The following is a 19,437-nucleotide window of genomic DNA, read 5'->3' on the forward strand; positions in this document are numbered from 1 at the left end:
CCTAGAGGACAGCCTATCGCTGCTTTTGACAAACACACTGCCCCATTCCCTAGCTGTCCTCTCCAAATTAGCCTTAATCAGAGTTTTATAAACGTAGAGGATTTCTTTAAGGTACATCGATTTGCTTTTCTTCTTTAACCTCTCTTGGAAACTATTGAAAGTCCACTACAGGTAACAAAGATAAGGTGTGCCCCTGACATAAGTTGTCTCTGTGACACACAGACTTGTAAAATTATGTGTCCAGTCCCTCATCGTGGCCACCTCTGTCCTGTCTCTCTATCCATCTATAAACAGCTATTTGTGTAAAACAGCTTTTGACAGTCTATGTAATGTACTAGAGATGTTTTTCAATCATGTTGTCCCTGCTTTGTGATATGAAACTTTGGGTACCAAGTGGTCTGCTCAGAAGACGATGGGAATGTCCCTGACACCCTAGGAGACCACGTGAAGGTGGGTAGTAGATCTCAGTGGAGTCAGGCAAAGGGGGAGATCTGCTGAGCAGAGCCAAGGTCCATACTGCCTCCTGTCCCCAGAGCACAAAGTCTGCCTTCCTGGGGGAACTTTGCTAAAATCCTGTATATTCTAAGAAACATCAGGGTGAGAATAATGAGCAATGATTGTAATAATTGTGAGAGAGAGATGAGGTGATGATTTTAGTTACCTGGTTTGTTCTCTGCCAACAACAGCATACACTATATTCCATTATAACCAGTGCTCAGCCATGTGAGAACATTGATTTTGAGTGTATGACAGGCCCCCAGACCAGCACTGGGCAAAGCAGACATGCCAATACTGCTGAATGAACACATTTAGGATCAGGACCTGACAGATTTGAGAATGTATTTGAAATTGGGACTCTCCTGGAGCTGTCCTGACAGGAGGACATCATAAATCAGCTGCCACCTCGCCTGCCAGGCCCAGGACACTGGAGAGCCTTCCATAGCACGCCTCAGTCGGGTCCTGCCTAGTTCCAGGTATTCCCCAGATCAAATCTCTCCATCTGCTCTAACTTCTCATGCTCACTTTGGCCTCCTTGATTGTCCTACTGTTTGTTTTCCACTCTAGGGATATGGAGACACCTCTAATTCCCTTGGGGAACAAATAAATACCAGATCCTATGGAGCTAAAGCTTAAATATGGGCTTTAATAGACTGTCAATAATTACATGGACAAGTAAAATTCTATATGACTCTATCTTAATGATGCTGCTTTTCTTGAACAATGAATGGCAAAACTGATGGCATAAAATAGGTATGTGCTTTCTTTGAAGTGAGCATGCTTGATGAATGTCATACTTTCTCTGATGATGCTCTAAAAGACCTGATACATTGCAAGAGAACAGAAGTAAAGCATGTCATGTTATAATGTGATATAGAATGGTATGATAATTCTAAAATCTGCTATTATTCTCTTGTGCTAGAGTAATTTTAAAACAATGTGAATAGTGGTCTGTCAAACTTCTCATGCTTAGATGAAATTCAAAAGATGGTGTTCTAATCTTCACATGTATCTTGCACAAATATTGTTATGTTGCATTTCTTATTGCAAAAACGAGCTGCTTCCCTAAGGAAAATCAACTTTATGGTCACATCTCAAAATGCTAATAAATAGTTCTTTTTCTCAAAAAAAGAAAGTATCTTCTATGATGACATGGGAAGTATACATTAAGAGCTTCTGCTACATTCCAAAGTCTTGTGACTCAAGGAAAACAATCTGTATGAGCTGAACTACCCTCTCTTGTGTGGAATACAGTCTCCACTTGAAAGAGTGAATGACACTGGAAGATTTATGTACCTTAGAGAAACAATGTATTACTTACAAAAAATCTTATATTAGTATGAGAGATTCAATATGGAAAAAAGCCTTAGGGATTTTGATGTAACAGAGCAGTAAATAGTCAGTGACACAATTTCAGGTCCACTTTGAAAATAACCTTTAAGAACCTACCAGTTCTGTAGTTTTAGATTTGTATCAAAGATGAACTTACATAATTACATGAAAAGGTTATTAAAAATACTACTCCTACATATGTGTGGTGGTTGTGGTATAGTCGCTAGGTCATGTCCGACTCTTGTGACCCCATGGACTGTAACCTGCCAGGCTTCTCTGACCATGGGATTCTCCAGGCAAGAATACTGGAGTGCATTGCCATTTCTTTCTCCAACATATGTGTGGGCCTTTTTATTTTCATAGATTTCAATCAAAATAACAGATTCAATGTAGAAGCAAACATAAAAATCCAATGGTCTTCTAATGAGATGGCAAGAAAGGGAATTGCAAAAATATAAAAATGTAAAAAAATGTAGACAGCATATTAAAAAGCAGAGACATTACTTTGTCGGTAAAGGTCCATATAGTCAAAGCTATGGTTTTTCCAGTAGTCATGGATGGATGTGAGAGCTGAACTATAAAAAAAGCTGAATGCCGAAGAATTAATGCTTTTGAACTGTGGTGTTGGAGAAGACTCTTGAGAGTCCCTTTGACAGCAAGGAGATAAAACCAGTCAATCCTAAAATAAATCAGCCCTTAATATTGATTGGAAGGACTGTTGCTGAAACTGAAACTCCAATACTTTGGCCACCTGATGCAAAGAACTGACTCATTGGGAAAGACCCTGATGCTAGGAAAGATTGAAGGCAGGAGGAGAAGGGGATGACAGAGGATGAGATGGTTGGAGGGCATCACTGACTGGATGGACATGAGTTTGAGCAAGGTCCGGGAGTTGGTAATGGTCAGGGAAGCCTGGAGTGCTGCAGTCCACAGGGTCGCAAAGAGTCAGACACTACTGAGCGACTGAACTGAACTGAACTGAAGAAGCTTCACTGTTGCCCAAAAGCCAGGAAACGGAAATTCAGAGAAATTGAAACTCCTAAGTAAAGAAAGAGCCCCCTGAGTGTGTGCTGGCATCTGGACCGCAGTTGCTCCATCCCCACCATGAACTGCACATCCCAGGCCTTATTCACTGGGGCACACGGTGTGGTGCCCCCAGCCTATGAGGTGCTCAAGGAGGAGCATGAGGTGGCCGTGCTGGGGGTTCCCCAGAGCCAGGCCCCCGTGACGACCACGGTGATCAACATCTGCAGCGAGACCTCTGTGCCCAACCACATTGTCTGGTTCCTGTTCAACACCATCTTCATGAACTGGTGCTGCCTGGGCTTCGTGGCATTCGCCTACTCTGTGGAGTCTAGGGACCGGAAGATGGTTGGTGACATCACTGGGGCCCAGAGGTACACCTCCACCGCCAAGTGCCTGAACATCTGTGCCCTGGTCCTGGGCCTCCTTCTGATTATCGTCCTCATCATCATTGTGTCCATCGGCTCCCTGATGATTGTTCAAGCAGTTTTGGAGCTCATACAGAACTATGGAGGCCACTAGTCCCTGCCCACAGCCCGAGACAGTCACCCCTTTTTCCTTCAGCCTATACAGGCACCTGTCCACCATGAAATAAAATGAAGCATTTGTTTAAAAAAAAACCTTCACTGTTCTCACTACTATGTTTGTTTTGGGAAATAACTTGTTTTCCATATTAAATGCATGGGTTATTAATATTATTCTAAACAAATTAATTAAAGAATTCAAACTTTATTATTTCTACCATGGAAAATGTCGACTGGACTCAGGCAGACAGTGTGACAACGAGCTCTCGGTGTAGGGATCAGGGGAAAGTCCCAGGTTCCCCGGACAGCGAGGCTCTCAGGGTCTCAGGGTCAAGGGCGGTGCCTGGGACCGGGACGCTCCCTCTTGGGGATTTCCATCTTGCCTTTCTTTCACTTTCTCTCTCTGCAGCTGTGTCGGGCCCTCCCACTGGGTGTTCGGTTTCTAGTTGCCAACAGTCGTCCCCGCGGTTCCGGGTTACAAAGTCTCTGTGCAGCCGCTGGACTCTCTTCTTCCCAGACCCCCGGGATGCGGGTCGTGGGGCCGAGAACCCTCCTCCTGCTGCTGCCGGGTGCGCTGATCCTCACTGAGACCAGGGCGGGTGAGTCAGGAACGGCCTCTGCGGGGAGGGGCGAGGGGACCGCCCGGGGGTCGGGGGGGCAGGACCCCCAGGGAAGGACCCCTCTGCCCCCGACTAGACCCGCCCCCTCCGCCTGGTCCCGTCCTGTCTCTCCCTTGCTTCCCGCCCCCTCCTCTCGCCCCCCAAGGCCTGGTCCTTCTCCGACCATTTCCGTATCACAAGCTTCTCTCCCCCTCCCCCGCTCCATGCCCGGTCACCTAGGACCCGGGACCCGCGTCAGGAGGAGGGTCCAGATCTTACCCCTCCCCGCCCCCAGGGTCCCACTCCCTGAGGTATTTCTACACCGCCGTGTCCCGGCCCGGCCTCGGGGAGCCCCGCTTCATCTCCGTCGGCTACGTGGACGACACGCAGTTCGTGCGGTTCGACAGCGACGCCCCGGATCCGAGGATAGAGCCTACAGCGCGGTGGGTGGAGCAGGAGGGGCCCGAGTACTGGCATCAGGAGACGCAGAGAACTAAGGACACCGCACAATTTTTCCGAGTGTACCTGAACACCCTGCGCGGCTACTACAACCAGAGCGAGGCCGGTGAGTGACGCGGGCCCGGGTCCGAGTCACGACCCCCATCCCCAGGGACCGGCGGGGTCGCCCCGAGTCTGCGGGTCTGAGGGTCACCCCAATATTGCGGAACACACCCGACCCCCGCCCGGGAGGAGCCGGTGGGACTTGACCCGGTTTCATTTCAGTTTGGGTTTAATCACCGCGGGTGGTCGGGGCGGGTCAGGGTCTCACACAGTCCAAGAGATGTACGGCTGCGACGTGGGGCCGGACGGGCTTCTCCGCGGGTATGATCAGTTCGCCTACGACGGCAGAGATTACATCGCCCTGAACGAGGACCTGCGTTCCTGGACCGCGGCGGACACGGCGGCTCAAGTCACCAAGCACAATGCTGAGGCGGCAGGTGATGCCGCGCGTGTGAGGATCTACCTGGAGGGCAAGTGTGTGGAGTGGCTCCGCAGATACCTGGTGACCGGGAAGGACACGCTGCTGCGCGCAGGTACGAGGGGCGCGGCGCCTCCCTGATCCCCCTCGGGCTGGAGCTGGCTTCCCACGAGGAGAGGAAAATGGGGTCCCTGTGGGAACAGCGCCGCAACTTCCTGTCAGGAGAGGGAGGAATCCGCCCAGGTTTTCATATTCTGTACAAGACGGTGATGCGCCAGTGGCCCCACTTGTTATTTAGTCGCTCAGTCCTGTTCGACTCTTTGGGACCCCATAGACTGCAGCACGCCAGGCTTTCCTGTCCATCACCAACTCTGGGAGCTAAGCTCAAACTCATGTCCATTGTGTCTGGTGATGCCATCCAACAATTTCATCCCCTGTCATTCCCTTTTCCTCCTACCTTTAATCTTTCCCAGCTTCAGGGTCTTTTCCTTTAAGTCGGCTCTTCACATCAGGTGGCCAAAGTATTGGAGTTTCAGCTTCAGTATCAGTCTTTCCAATGAATATTCAGGGTTGATTTCCTTTTGAATTGTCTAGTTTGAACTCCTTGCTGTCCAAGGGACTCTCAAGAGTATTATCCAACACCACAGATCAAAAGCATCAATTCTTCAGCACTCAGCTTTCTTTATGGTACAACTCTCACATCCATATATGTCTACTAGAAAAAACATAGCTTTGACAATAGGAACCTTTGTCGGCAAAGTGATGTCTCTGCTTTTTGATATGCTGTCTAGATTTGTCATAACTTTTCTTCCAAGGAGCAAAGTCTTTAATTTTGTGGCTGCAGTCACTGTCCACAGTGATTTTGGAATCCAAGAAAATAAAGTCTGTCACTGTTTACATTGTTTCCCCGTCTATTTGCCATGAAGTGATAGGGCAGAGGAACCAGAGATCAAATTGCCAACATCCACTGGATCATCGAAAAAGCAAGAGAGTTCCAGAAAAACATCTATTTCTGCTTTCTTGACTATGTCAAAGCCTTTGACTGTGTGGATCACAATAAACTGTGGAAAATTCTTCAAGAGATGGGAATACCAGACCACCTGACCTGCCTCTTGAGAAACCTATATGCAGGTCAGGAAGCAACAGTTAGAACTGGACATGGAACAACAGACTGGTTCCAAATAGGAAAAGGAGTACGTCAAGGCTGTATATTGTCACCCTGCTTATTTAACTTATATGCAGAGGACATCATGAGAAACGCTGGGCTGGAAGAAGCACAAGCTGGAATCAAGATTGCTGGGAGAAATATCGATAACCTCAGATATGCAGATGACACCACTCTTATGGCAGAAAGTGACGAGGAACTAAAAAGCCTCTTGATGAGAGTGAAAGGAGAGTGAAAGAGTTGGCGTAAAGCTCAACATTCAGAAAACTAACATCATGGCATCTGGTGCCATCACTTCATGGGAAATAGATGGGGAAACAGTGGAAACAGTGTCAGACTTTATTTTGGGGGGCTCCAAAATCACTGCAGATGGTGACTGCAGCCATGAAATTAAAAGATGCTTACTCCTTGGAAGGAAAGTTATGACCAACCTAGATAGCATATTGAAAAGCAGAGACATTACTTTGCCAACAAAGGTCCGTCTAGTCAAGGCTATGGTTTTTCCATGTTCATGTATGGATATGAGAGTTGGACCGTGAAGAAAGCTGAGCACTGAAGAATTGATGCTTTTGAACTGTGGTATTGGAGAAGACTCTTGAGAGTCCCTTGGACTGCAAGGAGATCCAACCAGTCCATTCTAAAGGAGATCAGCCCTGGGTGTTCTTTGGAAGGAATGATGCTAAAGCTGAAACTCCAGTACTTTGGCCACCTCATGTGATGAGTTGACTCGTTGGAAAAGACTCTGATGCTGGGAGGGATTGGGGGCAGGAGGAGAAGGGGATGACAGAGGATGAGATGGCTGGATGGCATCACCGACTCAATGGACATGAGTCGGAGTGAACTCTGGGAGTTGGTGATGGACAGGGAGGCCTGGAGTGCTGCGATTCATGGGGTCACAAAGAGTTGGATACAACTGAGCGACTGAACTGAAGTGAACTGAACTAATGGGGCTGGATGCCATGATCTCAGTTCTCTGAAGGACAATTAAGGAATCCATTGTCTTTGACTAAGAACCAGTAAACCATCCCTGAAAAAGCTGGTCAGTGCTGCCCTTTGACCCTGGCCATCATCTTGTGAACCATGACTTTGTCTCTCAAGGCTTGTTCTCACCCTGAGAACATCTTAGGAGCCCTGACTCCAGTTTTTCTAAGTCATTCAGCCTCCTCCCACATCAGGACCATTACTCTATATTCTGCCTCTTACATGGAGCCTCCTCCCTTAGCTGTTACCCTGACTCCAGAATTTTCCAAGGACTAGGAGCTGTTCCCAGACCCTGGAGTCCAGGCTGGTGTCTGGTGTTTGTGCTGCTTTTCAAACCCAATCTCCTGCTTATTCTCAGGATGGTCACCTGATGCTGCTTCCAGTGGCCCATGGAGGTAACACAAAATGTGAGTTTTCTGATTCTTCTTCCTCAGACCCTCCAAAGACACATGTGGCCCATCACCCCATCTCTGACCATGAGGTCACCTTGAGGTGCTGGGCCCTGGGCTTCTATCCCGATGAGATCTCACTGACCTGGCAGCGTGACGGGGAGGACCAGACTCAGGACATGGAGCTTGTGGAGACCAGGCCTTCAGGGGATGGAACCTTCCAGAAGTGGGCGGCCCTGGTGGTGCCTTCTGGAGAGGAGCAGAGATACACGTGCCATGTGCAGCACGAGGGGCTTCAGGAGCCCCTCACCCTGAGATGGGGTAAGGAGGGGGTCGGAATGGAGCTTCCTCTTAGATAAGGCAGGAGCCCTTCTGGACAGGATCAGCAAGGTCAGGACTGAAGCCTGAAGTCTGGGCCCCTTCCCTTTCTTCCACAGAACCTCCTCAGCCCTCCATCCCCATCATGGGCATCATTGTTGGCCTGGTTCTCCTCATGGTCACTGGAGCTGTGGTGACTGGAGCTATGATTTGGAGGAAGAAGCACTCAGGTAGGGAAAGGAGGGAGGGATCTGAGTGTTCTTGTCTCACTGGGTGGGTTTCTGGCCCAGGTGGAAGTTTGCCTGCCTCCTTACTGAAAAGTACCCTCCACACATATGTGAAATCTGAGCTGATGCTAAGACTGACCCTTTTGTAAAGTACATGTGAAAGTGAAAGACAAATTTTTCATCTTCATAATTCCAGTTGGGGGCCTGTGTCTCAGCATTTGAAGGTCAGGAGGGAATGTCCCTGCTGAGGACAGACCTCAGGTGGTCCAGTCCCCTCATGTCTCCTTCCTTCATGTTCCTGAGCCTGTCCTGGATTTTTGGTCACAGTTCTGAAAAGTTCTTTTTTGTCCAGGACTGGGGAGTTCCTCTAGGATCTCATGACTCAGTCATCTCCCTGGTCTCTCACATGATACTTTCTTCTCACAGGTGAAAGGGGAAGGGGCTACACCCAGACTGCAAGTAAGTACAGAGAGGGTGATTCCTGAGACCCTTGTGAGGGTGCAGACAGGAGGCCACTCACCCTCCTCAAAGTGGCTTCTCCAGTCTCTCTCCTGTGGGTTCTGACCACGTCCTGGTCTTGTTCTCCCCCAGGCAGTTACAGTGACCAGGGCTCTGATGTGTCTCTCATGGTTCCTAAAGGTGAGACCCTGGGGCGTCTAGATTGGGAGAGGGGTTGGGGCAGAGAGAACACACTGGGTGGCGGGGGTCTCTGAGTGGGACATGTGAGCGTGTGGGGGGCTGTGGAGAATGTCAGCCCTTACATGACTGACTGAACTGCTTCCTGATTCTTTTCTCTCACAGTGTGAGACAGCTGTCTTTTGGGGACTGAGTGATGCTTGGTCCCACTTTGTGACGTCAGATCTCCAGACCTGCAGCTGCATCTGAATGTGCCTGTGCTCCTATTAGCGTAACGTGAAGAGGTGGGGAGACTGCCCACCGCTCCCCCTCCCCACCCTGACCTGTGTTCTCTTCCCTCATGCACATTCCTGTTCCAGCAGAGACAGAGCTGGACCCTCTCCATCACTGTCTTTGCTTCACATGCGCTGAGTAAAGATGTCTTATTTGCCTATTGGCAATAAAATCTATCTTGAATTACTTTTTTCTAATACCTGCCAAGAGAGTTTACTGGGAAAGTAAAATAGAAGATTCCTTCAGTTTAAGAGAGAAAATGAACAGAAGCACCCGGAACCTTCCAGAATGGTTTTGATTGCTGTGTTCAGTCTGTTGCAGGAGGGACAGGAGGAGACTCTGAGGAGCTGGGCAGGTCGGAGCCTGTGTCCAGTCAGTGCTCAGTGCATCGTGGGCTTTGGTGTGGTCACTCCTGGGCTGGGTCGTATTCTCAGCCCCTTTGTCCTTATCCCTTCAGTCAATCCTTGTCCCACCAAGACCTGTGTTCACAGGGACTCAGAAGTCACCTGGGCCTTGTCCTGTCTCTAGGATGGTGGGCAGCGAGGACTTCCTGTCACCATATAGCCTAGACTCAGCCAAGGTCCTGCCCGCAGGGCTTTTTTGTGTATATGGGTTTATATTTTGCTTATTTAGGGTTTTTCTAAATAATGGTTGTTTTTTCCTCATGTCTAGAGTTCTGTTATTCTGCTCTGTGTGTCCCCCAGCTCTGACAGAGACAGGAGTCATTGTCACCAAAGTCCTGCATAGAGGATTCTCAGTGCTACCAAGAGAGAAACTCTCGTCTTACTCAGCTCTTGCCAGCCTTCTCAGGCTGTTTCCTGGATTCTTCTTTGCATCCTTTCTGCATCTTTGTTTAAGGTACCAGATTCTGGGGTTATCATAGAGGAGGGACCCAATAGTTTCCAGTCTTAATTCTTGCTGGACTTCTATCATCTCTGCAGCCTGTCACCTCTTCCAATCCAAATTTCTGGATTTAAAAACTGCTGCCTAATAGTCACAGCAGGAGGAATATGCGACCTGTCAGCCTGGGATCTTTTCTGAAGAGAAAATATCATTATGTATAGAGTGCAGACCAGTCGGTGTGGGAGGGAGGGCTGATCAGCTCTTGTGGGGAAAGCACAGGCAGCACTGATGTCAGTGTGAGTGGATGAGGTGCTGTAGCTGCCACGAGAGAGCAAGTGGCCTGAGTCCACATTAATGAAGATGGAATACAGAGGCGTCTACATTGATCGTTCCTTCATCTGGTATTTAGATGTGTGCTTGATAGAGGATGCTCTATTTTTGCATCTGTGAAACCTCAGTGAACTAACAGCAGACACCCTTTGTTGGCCTCGGGCAGTGTGTTCTGGTGAGGGGGGCAGAGTGAGCCTAATAAGTGAGGGAAGTGTCTGCCTAGAGATTGGCAAGTGCTCTGAGGAAGGTGACCCAGAGTACAAGTGTGTGGGTACAGGGAATGTGGCTGTTTTACTAGGGTGGTCAGTGTAGGCCTCGTTGAGGAGATGATCTTTGAGTAAAGATGTGAAGGACATGAATGTCCACAAGCATGTCTGGGGGGAGTTCTCTCCAGGCAGAGGAGCCTCCAGTGCAAATACAGGAGGGCAGGAGAGTGTGTGTGTTCAAGGAAGAGCCAGAGGCAGGTGTGGCTGGAAGAGCAAGGAATTTCGATGAGATCCAGTGTCTGGCCAGATCATGTGTGCCTCCAGGATATTAGAAGGTGTCTTATGTCTGTGAAATATGTGGACTCACAAGACAGTTTGAGTTGAAGATGAGCTGGTGTGACTGCTCGTTAGAAGCATCAGTCTAACTGCTGAGCAGAAATCAGGAGGTGAAGGGTGAGCGAGGCAGTGGAGGAGCCTGAAGGATTAGTGCAGTGTCCAGGGTGGGGATGCTGGTGCTCCCCTGGACCCGCATTAGATCTAGACAGTCGGGAGTGGAGCCTGAGAATCTGCATTTGTAATAAGGTTGGTGCTGATGCTGCTGGTCTTCAGATCACACTTTTAGTAGCAGGAATGTACATAGACCGGGATTCCCACATGCTGTGTATCAGCCTCACACAAGGAGGTTGTTAAAGAAGCAATCCTTGGTCTTGTCCTAATACTCTGAGAAGGTGGTTCTGGGGAGAGGCTGAGCATTTCGTAAGAAGCCCCACAAGCAATTCTGGTGATCAGCCAATTTGTGACTCCCTGAGGCATATGAAAGCGAGTGGCCAGACAGCGGTCTTAAATCCACATTTAAAAGCATTTTTTTTCTTCAGAAAGAAAAGGGAATTTATATTGACAATTCATATTGTCAATTATGAGGTGTGATGTTGAGAAATAATGTAGTTCTTATTCCACCTGAAGACTTAGGCAGTGGTTCACAGTTCAGCGTAATGAAATCCTTGCTCTCTGAAACTATTCTCCAGGTTGAGTTCTCCTCACTTATTCTTGGAGCTAACAATGGGATCCAAATAAAGTTAGACATACAGTACTATATATAAATGGCTCCACAGGAACAGGATCCAGTGTCCACTCCAGGCCAGGTCCCACAAAGGAAGTTTCGGCCCTGCTGGGGCACAGTGTCACTGCTCACACAGTGAGCCCCGACTCCCACTCTCAACATCCTTGTCAGATGCATCCTGCATAGTTCCAGCTTCTCTGTGTCACAGCGTCCTGAGTAGAGTCTGACATGTGGTCACCTGAGTGGTGGGACCTCAGCCTCATGCTGTGTGCTCTGGCAAGAATATGTGGGAAAGTGGGTTTTCTTCTTTAATGGAGGAAGGTGGTCTCTGCCTCCTACCAAGACTCTTTCAGTGTGGAAGTCTCCTAATGTGGAAATGCTCCTAATCAGGTGAGGGGGAGAGAGGGATGGACAAGAATGTCAAATTTCAATTGTTAGAGCAAAGATCTGGAACTGGAACTTGACCTGGTACAATGCAGGCACTTGGGTTTGGCTGAAAGAACAAGCGACTGATAAATGCCATCCGGGGTAGACATCTGCTTGCTTGTTTGTTTTCTTTTGTTTTCACTGGAGTGTAATTGATTTACAATGCTGTGTCACTTTCTGCTGTAGAATACAGTGAATCACCTATAAATATATTCAGTCTTTTCTAGATTCTTTCCGCATATAGGCCATTTGAGAGTGCTGGGTAGAGTTCCCTGTGCTATGCAGTATCCACAGCACTTTAAAGTGCTGCCCAGATGGTGGTGGAGGGAGATCCTAGGAGGATGGCTCTGCTCCAGATGCAGAAGAATCCAGACCAGGTGGGAGCACATCAGCAGGGTCCAGGATGACATTTCCAAAAAAGGAAAAACTGATGGAATATCCAAAGTATCCACACTTCTTGAGTCAGTCATGCAAACAGGGGAATCATTAGAGCTGAATTCCTGAGAGCTTCATAGAACATAATCAGCAAAAACAAAGCCTCATCAAGAGGCTCTTCAGTTCTTCACTTTCTGCCATTAAAGTGGTATCATCTTCTTATCTGGGGTTCTTGATATTTATTTCTCCTGGCAATCTTGATTCCAACTTGTGATTCATCCAGCCTGGCATCTTGCCAGCATATAAGTTAAATAAGCAGGGTGACAATGTACAGCCTTATTATACTCCTTTGGCAATTTTAAGCCAGTCCGTAATTCTGTGTCTGTTTCTACCTATTGCTTCTTGACCTGCATACAGGTTTTCAGGAGGCAAGTAAGATAGCCTGGTATTCCCAATCTTTAAGACTATTCCACAGTTTGTTGTGATCCACACAGTCAAAGCCTTTAGCATAGTCAATGAAGCAGATGTTTTTTTGGAATTCTGTTGCTTTCTTTGTGATCCAACAAATGCTGGCAATTTGATCTCTGGTTCCTCTGCCTTTTCTAAACCCAGCTTGTACATCTGGAAGTTCTCAGTTCACACACTGCTGACACCTAGCTTGAAGAATTTTGAGCATAATTTTGCTAGCATGTGAAATGAGTACAATTGTACAGTAGTTTAAACATTCTTTGCCATTGCCCTTCTTAGGGATTGGAATGAAAACTGACCTTTTCCAGTCCTTTGGTTCACTTCACTTTCTCATATGTAGAAAAGCATTAAATCCTTTCACAGTGAAATCAGCTCCTTGTGACTAGCAGAAAACCTTTGGAAGACAAGTACTTGATTGCACTGAACTCCCCCCTTCACCAAAATCATATATACTGACCTTCCCTCCGTACCTCTGTGGAGCCGTTTCTCAGAGCTATCTGAGGTGCTGTCTCCCAGGTTGCAGTCCTCATTTTGCCCCAAATAAAACTTAACTCACATCTTAAGTTGAGTATCTTTTTTCTTGACAAGTGTAGTAGGGAAAATAAAAAGCTGAATGAACTAAGTATGATCAATATATAAATAAAATGGGAACTGAAGGAATGGGAAGAGTGAAAGCAATGACTATCAACTATTGCATCAGCCACTGTGTGATGCAGCAGACAGTGGCTGTGACAGAAAAATCAAGCAGCAGTTCTAACAAGGGATCATGTTAGAGATTTGGAAATAAAAGCCGAAAGAATCAGCTAAAAAGTATTCAAAGTGGTCACCAATGGGAAAGCAGAAATTGAGAAGAATCAGGATTATAATAAGAGTCTGTATCATGAGAAATCATGCACAGATATTTGACTTCTTAATTTACAGACAAGTGTGCCTTTGATTAAATAATCACACAAGAAAATGAATGAGGATGAAAGTTTATGCTTAATGAGAGCTGAGTGCAATAAATGACACCTGAGAGTTTACTAAAATGCAAGAACACTTGAAACATGCATGCAAACTGCGTGAATGATGTTAACCTTGAGTAAAACCATGAAAGAATATATCATCCCATTCAGATAAACAGATATGGAATGAGTTCTCTATTCCCGTTACCTTACTGTGTGCATCGTGTGCACCAGGCAGGGAGGGAACAGGCCCTGCCTAGGGAGAACCCTTGGCCACCCTCTTGCTTCCAGTCAGGTCCTCCTGCAGAAAGTGCTCCTGTCATCTGTCTCGGGTCTGTGGGAGGTGCCCCTTAGAACACGCGTGCCACAGATGCTTTACCTGGGTGGGGCTAAGGTTGTCCTGACCAAGGAGAGCACCGCTCACCTGTGTGCCCCCAGACCACAAGTCAGGAACAACTGAGGGTCCGATGGAGAAGTCTCACCTCCCATCTGCCCTGTGCAAATCAGCCTGAGCTGATGGAGATGCTGCTGCTTGGTTGATGCCTCCCGGTTCTGGGCTCCTTTATCGTCTCAGTTCAGGACACTCATCCCCAACAGTCACTGCTCCCTAGAAGCAGACGGTCCCATATTCCTCCTGATCAGAAGCCCCCAAGCCCTGTCTTGTCCCTTCCCCCAACATCGCCCTTCAGCTCTGCTTCATCACATGAGGGTGACAACTGCTCAGGGGAGATTCCCCCCCAGGCTCAGCCACTGAACTCTGGCCCCAGGTGTCCTACTGCATTATCCCCCAGCCCTTTATGCTGAAGCTGCCAGAATGGGATCTGGAGGGAGAGAGAGATGGGGGATTATTAGAGTCTCCTCAAGGCTGAGAGAAAACGCTCCTTTTCCCCAGAATCTTACACACTGTCCCTTCCCAGCATGCGAAACAAAATGAAATCCAGATGTGTATATTTAAAGAGCAGTTTTAATATGAAATTATACAGATGTTGCAGGCATGAAGTAATGCATATATTACTGTGACAAGGGTGAAGGGAACCTTAGATTTGCAGAAATCTGCTAGTAGTCATCTCAAGAGAAGCCACAATAAGGCAACTGGCAGAAAAAGCTTATTGGTAATAATTTATTGTCCATGTGCTCTATTATAATTAAAAAGCAAAAGTAATATTAGTACTAGTGTGGTACAGCTGCAACCACCTCAAATATATTAATGCTTTTAATTATCCCAATCACGACTGGAAAGAAACAATAGTTTTCTCATTTCATAGATGAAGAGATGGAGACCTCAAGAAGGATGTGTTATACTGTAAATCAACTACCTTCAAAAAAATAATCTATATGTATAATCTATATATATATCTATATGTAAAAATACATCTATGTGGAACCTAGTAAAATGGTACTGATGAACTATTTACAGAACAGGAATAGAGACACAGACATGGGTAATGGACTTGTGAGGGAAGGAGAAGGTGGGATGAATTGAGAGTAGCACTGAAATATACACATTACCATGTGTAAAAAGCTACTGGGATAAACAGATATGGAATGAGTTCTCTATTCCCATTACCTTACTGTGCACCAGGCAGGGAGGGAACAGGACCTGACTACGTGCTCAACCTGCTGCTCAGCGACCTAGAGGGGTGGGATGGGGAAGGTGGGAGGGAAGTTCCAGAGGGAGGAGATACGTATATACTTTGAGAAGGCAATGGCACCCCATTCCAGTACTCTTGCCTGGAAAATCCTGTGGACGGAGGAGCCTGGTGGGCTGCAGTCCATGAGGTCGCTAAGAGTCAGAAACGACTGAGTGACTTCACTTTCACTTTTCCCTTTCATGCATTGGAGAAGGAAATGGCAACCCACTCCAGTGTTCTTGCCTGAAGAATCCCAGGGACAGAGGAGCCTGGTAGGCTGCCGTCTATGGGGTCGCACAGAGTCGGACACGACTGAAGTGACTTAGCAGCAGCAGCAGCAGCAGCATGGCAGAAACCAATACCTTATAATGCAAGTATTCTCCAATTAAAAATAAAATATAAAATAAAAATAATAAGATAAATAATAGAACACACAAAAAAGAAAAAGTGCTCTTAAGACCAGAACTAGGAACTGAATTCAGGCTTCCTGGCAGCAGATTCTAAGCTTCCCCTGTTAAACTGATGGAGCCGGAGTGTGACACAAGGACTGAAATTCTGGGTGTGTGAGGCCATTATGATCAGTTGGTTCCGTCTGGAATTGATCCAGGTCTTGTAGTCTAATAGGCTCTGGGGAAAAAGAAAAACCAATAAATCACTGACCAACTGGGTGCAGAAGAATGCTTTTCATTTCCTCAGAGATTCTCCTTCAGTTGCTTCAAAGTCAGATTCTGCCTTCCTCTGAGGGAAGACACACCTGTTCTTTTTTGCCTCCTTTTTCCCAGCTCTTGCTGGACTCCTCCCCTGACTCCATCCACATCATCATCTGTCCCTGCTGCCACCACCCTCCACGACAGGGACAGAAGTGGCAGGACACAAGGACAAGATCCAGAGTGAAAACCCAAGGCCTTTCCGCCTTGAACCCAGATCCACTCTCTAATGCAACGCGAGGCTCCCTCACAGACAGGACCCAGCTCCATGTTCCTCTGGCCCGGGAGTGGACACACACACAGTTCCTTTCTCTCCTCAGCTCTCGGCCTCCTCGCCCGCACAAGCACCTGCTCCACCGCTTGGCTCCACCTCAACTCCTGCAGCCCCCCTCCCTCTTCCCCCCTCCCCTGAGCCAGCAGCTCTGGACTGGAAAGCCCATCCAGAGCCCCAGGGGACAGCAGCCCCATCTAGAAACACTGGACTGCCACGGACTCTCCCCCTGACCGGATCCTGGAGCACCCCTGGCCTCGCCCAAACCCTCATTCTCGGCCCAGGCCCTTAGGCTGCACTTGGCCTTTCCTGCTCCTTCCGGGGAATCCCAGCTCCACTCCAGTGCTGGGCTGGGCTGAGGCAGAGCGGGCCCTCCTGCATTGCTCAGCCAGGGAGTCAACCAGGACTCACCCTCACTACCTGCAGGGGATCTGCTTTTCAATGTGGATTGGGGTTCTTGAGAATTTCCCCAGAATGAGGCTGTACCTGCCCCCCTCTGCATCCTGGGACTACCATCCCATCCTCCACCTCCCAGCGGGAGCGCCCCATTTGAATTCCTGTTTCATTCAATATGCATGGAAATCCTATTAAGATTTGCCACCTGGAATCATAAACAATTTTATTGAACACTAAAAACTTCAAAAGTGATTTTGAGAAATTAGCACATGATTTTCACAGTTTTCCCAGCAAATGCCCCAATACATACAAGACAACCATTTCTGCCCCAGAGGAACCAGAACTGATGTTCCCCAGATAAGAACAGGAGAAACTACAGATCTGCTGGGTCCCTGCTCTGGGTACTACACGGACAGAGTCTGCTGCTGTGAGAAATAACCACGCCTGTATGCCCAGGCCGAAGGCCAACTGATAAGGGAATTAGGTTTGGGGATAAGAAACCATGCCCCCAACAAGGCAGCTGACACAGAAGAGGCGGCCTCGACAGAAGGAGCCGAGTCTCTGCCACCTTTTTACTGCTCCACGTTCTGCCTTTGCTCTTTGCCACACACAAAGCTCTGCTTCTCTTTTCCTCTCCCCTCAACCCACTTGATTATGGGGAAGTAGTCAAAGAGCCCATCCCTTCCTCCACATCTACAAGGCAGTGACCACCATGAGCAAGGGAACTGACTCAGGGGGGCAGGGTGAGGCCACAGAGCAAAGACCCAGTGCCCTGCCCTAAAGAGTATCTCAAGGGGCTAGATAGGAAAAACCTGGAGACAGGATAAAATCAGTGACCCCAGTTGCCTGAGGATTGACTGGTCTCCTCTCTTCAAATGGTCAAGGGATGTCTATTAGTCCTCCATATTATGGGGAAGGAGAGCCCAGCTAGCATGGGGGCACTTGATGGGAACTAGAGAAAGGTGCAGGCTGGGGGTGACCCAGCAGAAACTGAACTCAGAAGCTAGTTCATGGCGGAGGAATTTGAGAGGTTGCAGGACATCTCCAAGTGGGGCCTGGCAAGGCGACATCACAGGCAGGGCTCTGACCATCCACTGACCTCTAGTTTGAGCCTTATGATGCTTTCACTTGGATTCTTAATAATGACTGAAAACCCAGTGGGGAGAAATGCAGACAGGCACTTAGATCATCACCTTTCCTCTGAATTCCTCTTCAGTTTTTATCCCCTCCTCACCAGGTACAGACACTTTACTAAAGGTTCTCTCTGACTCCTGGATCACCTAGACCCTCCCAACCAGCACATAATCCAACACATGCTCCCCAGACAAGCCCCGGTGAGCCTGACAGAAAACAAAGAGAGCTGAGAACAGAGCAGGGAGCTGAAATCCTCATCGCTGCCGAATCTCACGCAGAGCACCCCCTGCCCAGATTTCTCACCTGGCCTCCCTGTAGCTGATGCTGTCTTCCTCTTCTTAATACAACAACAGACACAAAATCCGATGATAAAAACAACAGAAACGCTCACGATCCACCATGAGCTCTGGTGCGCCAGGGTCTTTCCTGAAAAAGGACCTTATTATATTCAACCCGGGCACCCCAGAGCCACAGCCTGCTCTCCTCTCCCTGACCCTGGCCTCTGACCCTCCCAGGGTCACAACTCCTCCAGGCTCACCCCAGTCTCACCCAAGGGTATGAGGTGTGCACTGTGATTCCCGCTGTGTTCCACAATGCACTTGACCCACTGTTCCTCTCCTTGGGGAATTTTTACAGTTTCCCAGGTGTAGTAGGTCCCATTCCCATCAGACAGGACATCCCCAGACTCCTGGGCGTCCCAGCTCATGGGTTCCTCATCCCGAAACCAGACCACTGAGATATTGCGGGGAAAGAAGCCAAAAGCCTTGCATGTGAGGTGGACCATGCCCTCTGAGTCCTGGCTGTGGGTCACATTCACAGCTGGGGGCACTGTGGGGAGAAAGCACAGAGCCAGTGAGGCCCGCGGCCAAGCCCTGCTCCCTCGAAGGAAGAAGGAGCGCACAGAGCTGCTCCTCCTCACTGTCCACCTCTGGCTGAGCCCTCATCCCCCCAGGCCTGCTCCAAGTTCTGCACCCTGGGGCCCAAGTCCTCTGGCGGGGAAGGGGAGAGAAGGGAATGGGCCTCACTCTCTTGGGACCACTGTTGATGCTGGGGAGGGGGCTGTGAAGGGTGGGCTCCTGGGGATTAGAGGGAATTTTCTGGATCAGGCAGTCTGGGAGCCAGAGGCCCACCCCCATCTAAGGCCCCCTCCTCTGCTGCCTGACACCCACCTCCCCTCATACAGTTTCTGTCAGAGGACCCGCTGCTCCCCTGGACGATTGTCACAGGGGCAGTTCATGCCCCGCCACCCACCCATCTTTCTACAGTAGATTTAACAGAACAGGAAAGAAACCCCAGGACACCGCGCCAACAGAGCACATATGTTCCCAGAGGACAGGGAGGGTCTCCGTGGGCAAGACGGGATGGGAGGCTTTAAGAACAGGGGTAGAGGAAGGGCCTGGCCCAGCGTCAGTACCTGTCCTCTCCGTGAAGCCCGTCCAGGATTCCAGGTAGCTCTGCAGTCTCCAACAAAGTTCTCCCTGCACGTAGGCCTGGTAATGCTTGCTTAACTCCATTTCCATGGCCAAGGTCCGAGCCGAGGACTGGGGCAGGGTACATCCGTGGGGCTCCGGGTAGCAGGAGAGGAGGAGCTCCCCATTGAAGTAGAGAAGCCGGAAACCCCGGGGGTGGCTGTCTTCATCGATATTACAGCCCACGGTCTCCTGGAGGGAATGTAAGCCTGCCCCATCCCCACCCCCCATCAGTGACTCCTCTGGTCACCAGGGCCTCTGTCCTCACACCCAAGTGAGAAAGTGCAGATAGA

At 48.7% G+C, this 19,437-nt stretch overlaps 3 protein-coding genes across 11 annotated transcripts in view; 2 read left to right on the forward strand and 1 right to left on the reverse strand.

Annotated features, from left to right (window-relative positions):
- Positions 1–2,320: 2,320 nt before the first annotated feature.
- On the forward strand, positions 2,321–3,730 carry LOC133236502 (interferon-induced transmembrane protein 3-like). Its single transcript, XM_061398563.1, has one exon. It carries the CDS (start codon positions 2,935–2,937, stop codon positions 3,373–3,375), a length of 441 nt encoding a protein of 146 aa, XP_061254547.1. The 5' UTR covers positions 2,321–2,934; the 3' UTR covers positions 3,376–3,730.
- The window catches only part of LOC133236496 (BOLA class I histocompatibility antigen, alpha chain BL3-7-like), a 47,325-nt gene continuing 31,612 nt past the window's right edge, over positions 3,725–19,437 (forward strand). The window contains exons 1-8 of one of the 2 annotated variants that reach the window (XM_061398553.1): positions 3,725–3,976; positions 4,272–4,541; positions 4,738–5,010; positions 7,476–7,751; positions 7,868–7,978; positions 8,402–8,434; positions 8,567–8,614; positions 8,777–9,070. In XM_061398553.1, the coding sequence (XP_061254537.1) occupies positions 3,904–3,976; positions 4,272–4,541; positions 4,738–5,010; positions 7,476–7,751; positions 7,868–7,978; positions 8,402–8,434; positions 8,567–8,614; positions 8,777–8,781 (1,089 nt within the window). In that variant the 5' untranslated portion in view covers positions 3,725–3,903 and the 3' untranslated portion in view covers positions 8,782–9,070. Of the gene's footprint in view, positions 3,977–4,271; positions 4,542–4,737; positions 5,011–7,475; positions 7,752–7,867; positions 7,979–8,401; positions 8,435–8,566; positions 8,615–8,776; positions 9,071–19,437 lie in introns of those variants that run through there. The other variant, XM_061398552.1, reaches the window with a different exon arrangement.
- Positions 13,172–19,437, reverse strand: part of LOC133236494 (MHC class I polypeptide-related sequence B-like) — a 76,089-nt gene continuing 69,823 nt past the window's right edge. For 5 of the 8 annotated variants that reach the window (XM_061398548.1, XM_061398545.1, XM_061398550.1 and 2 more), the window contains 3 exons: positions 19,090–19,353; positions 18,214–18,503; positions 14,483–15,794 (listed from right to left, as the gene is read on the reverse strand). In XM_061398548.1, the coding sequence (XP_061254532.1) occupies positions 15,633–15,794; positions 18,214–18,503; positions 19,090–19,353 (716 nt within the window). In that variant the 3' untranslated portion in view covers positions 14,483–15,632. Of the gene's footprint in view, positions 13,745–14,482; positions 15,795–17,978; positions 18,102–18,213; positions 18,504–19,089; positions 19,354–19,437 lie in introns of those variants that run through there. The other 3 variants (XR_009732910.1, XM_061398551.1, XM_061398549.1) reach the window with 3 other exon arrangements.

Source organism: Bos javanicus, chromosome 23 (genome assembly GCF_032452875.1).
Source record: "Bos javanicus breed banteng chromosome 23, ARS-OSU_banteng_1.0, whole genome shotgun sequence".
In the NCBI taxonomy this organism is placed as follows: domain Eukaryota; kingdom Metazoa; phylum Chordata; class Mammalia; order Artiodactyla; family Bovidae; genus Bos; species Bos javanicus.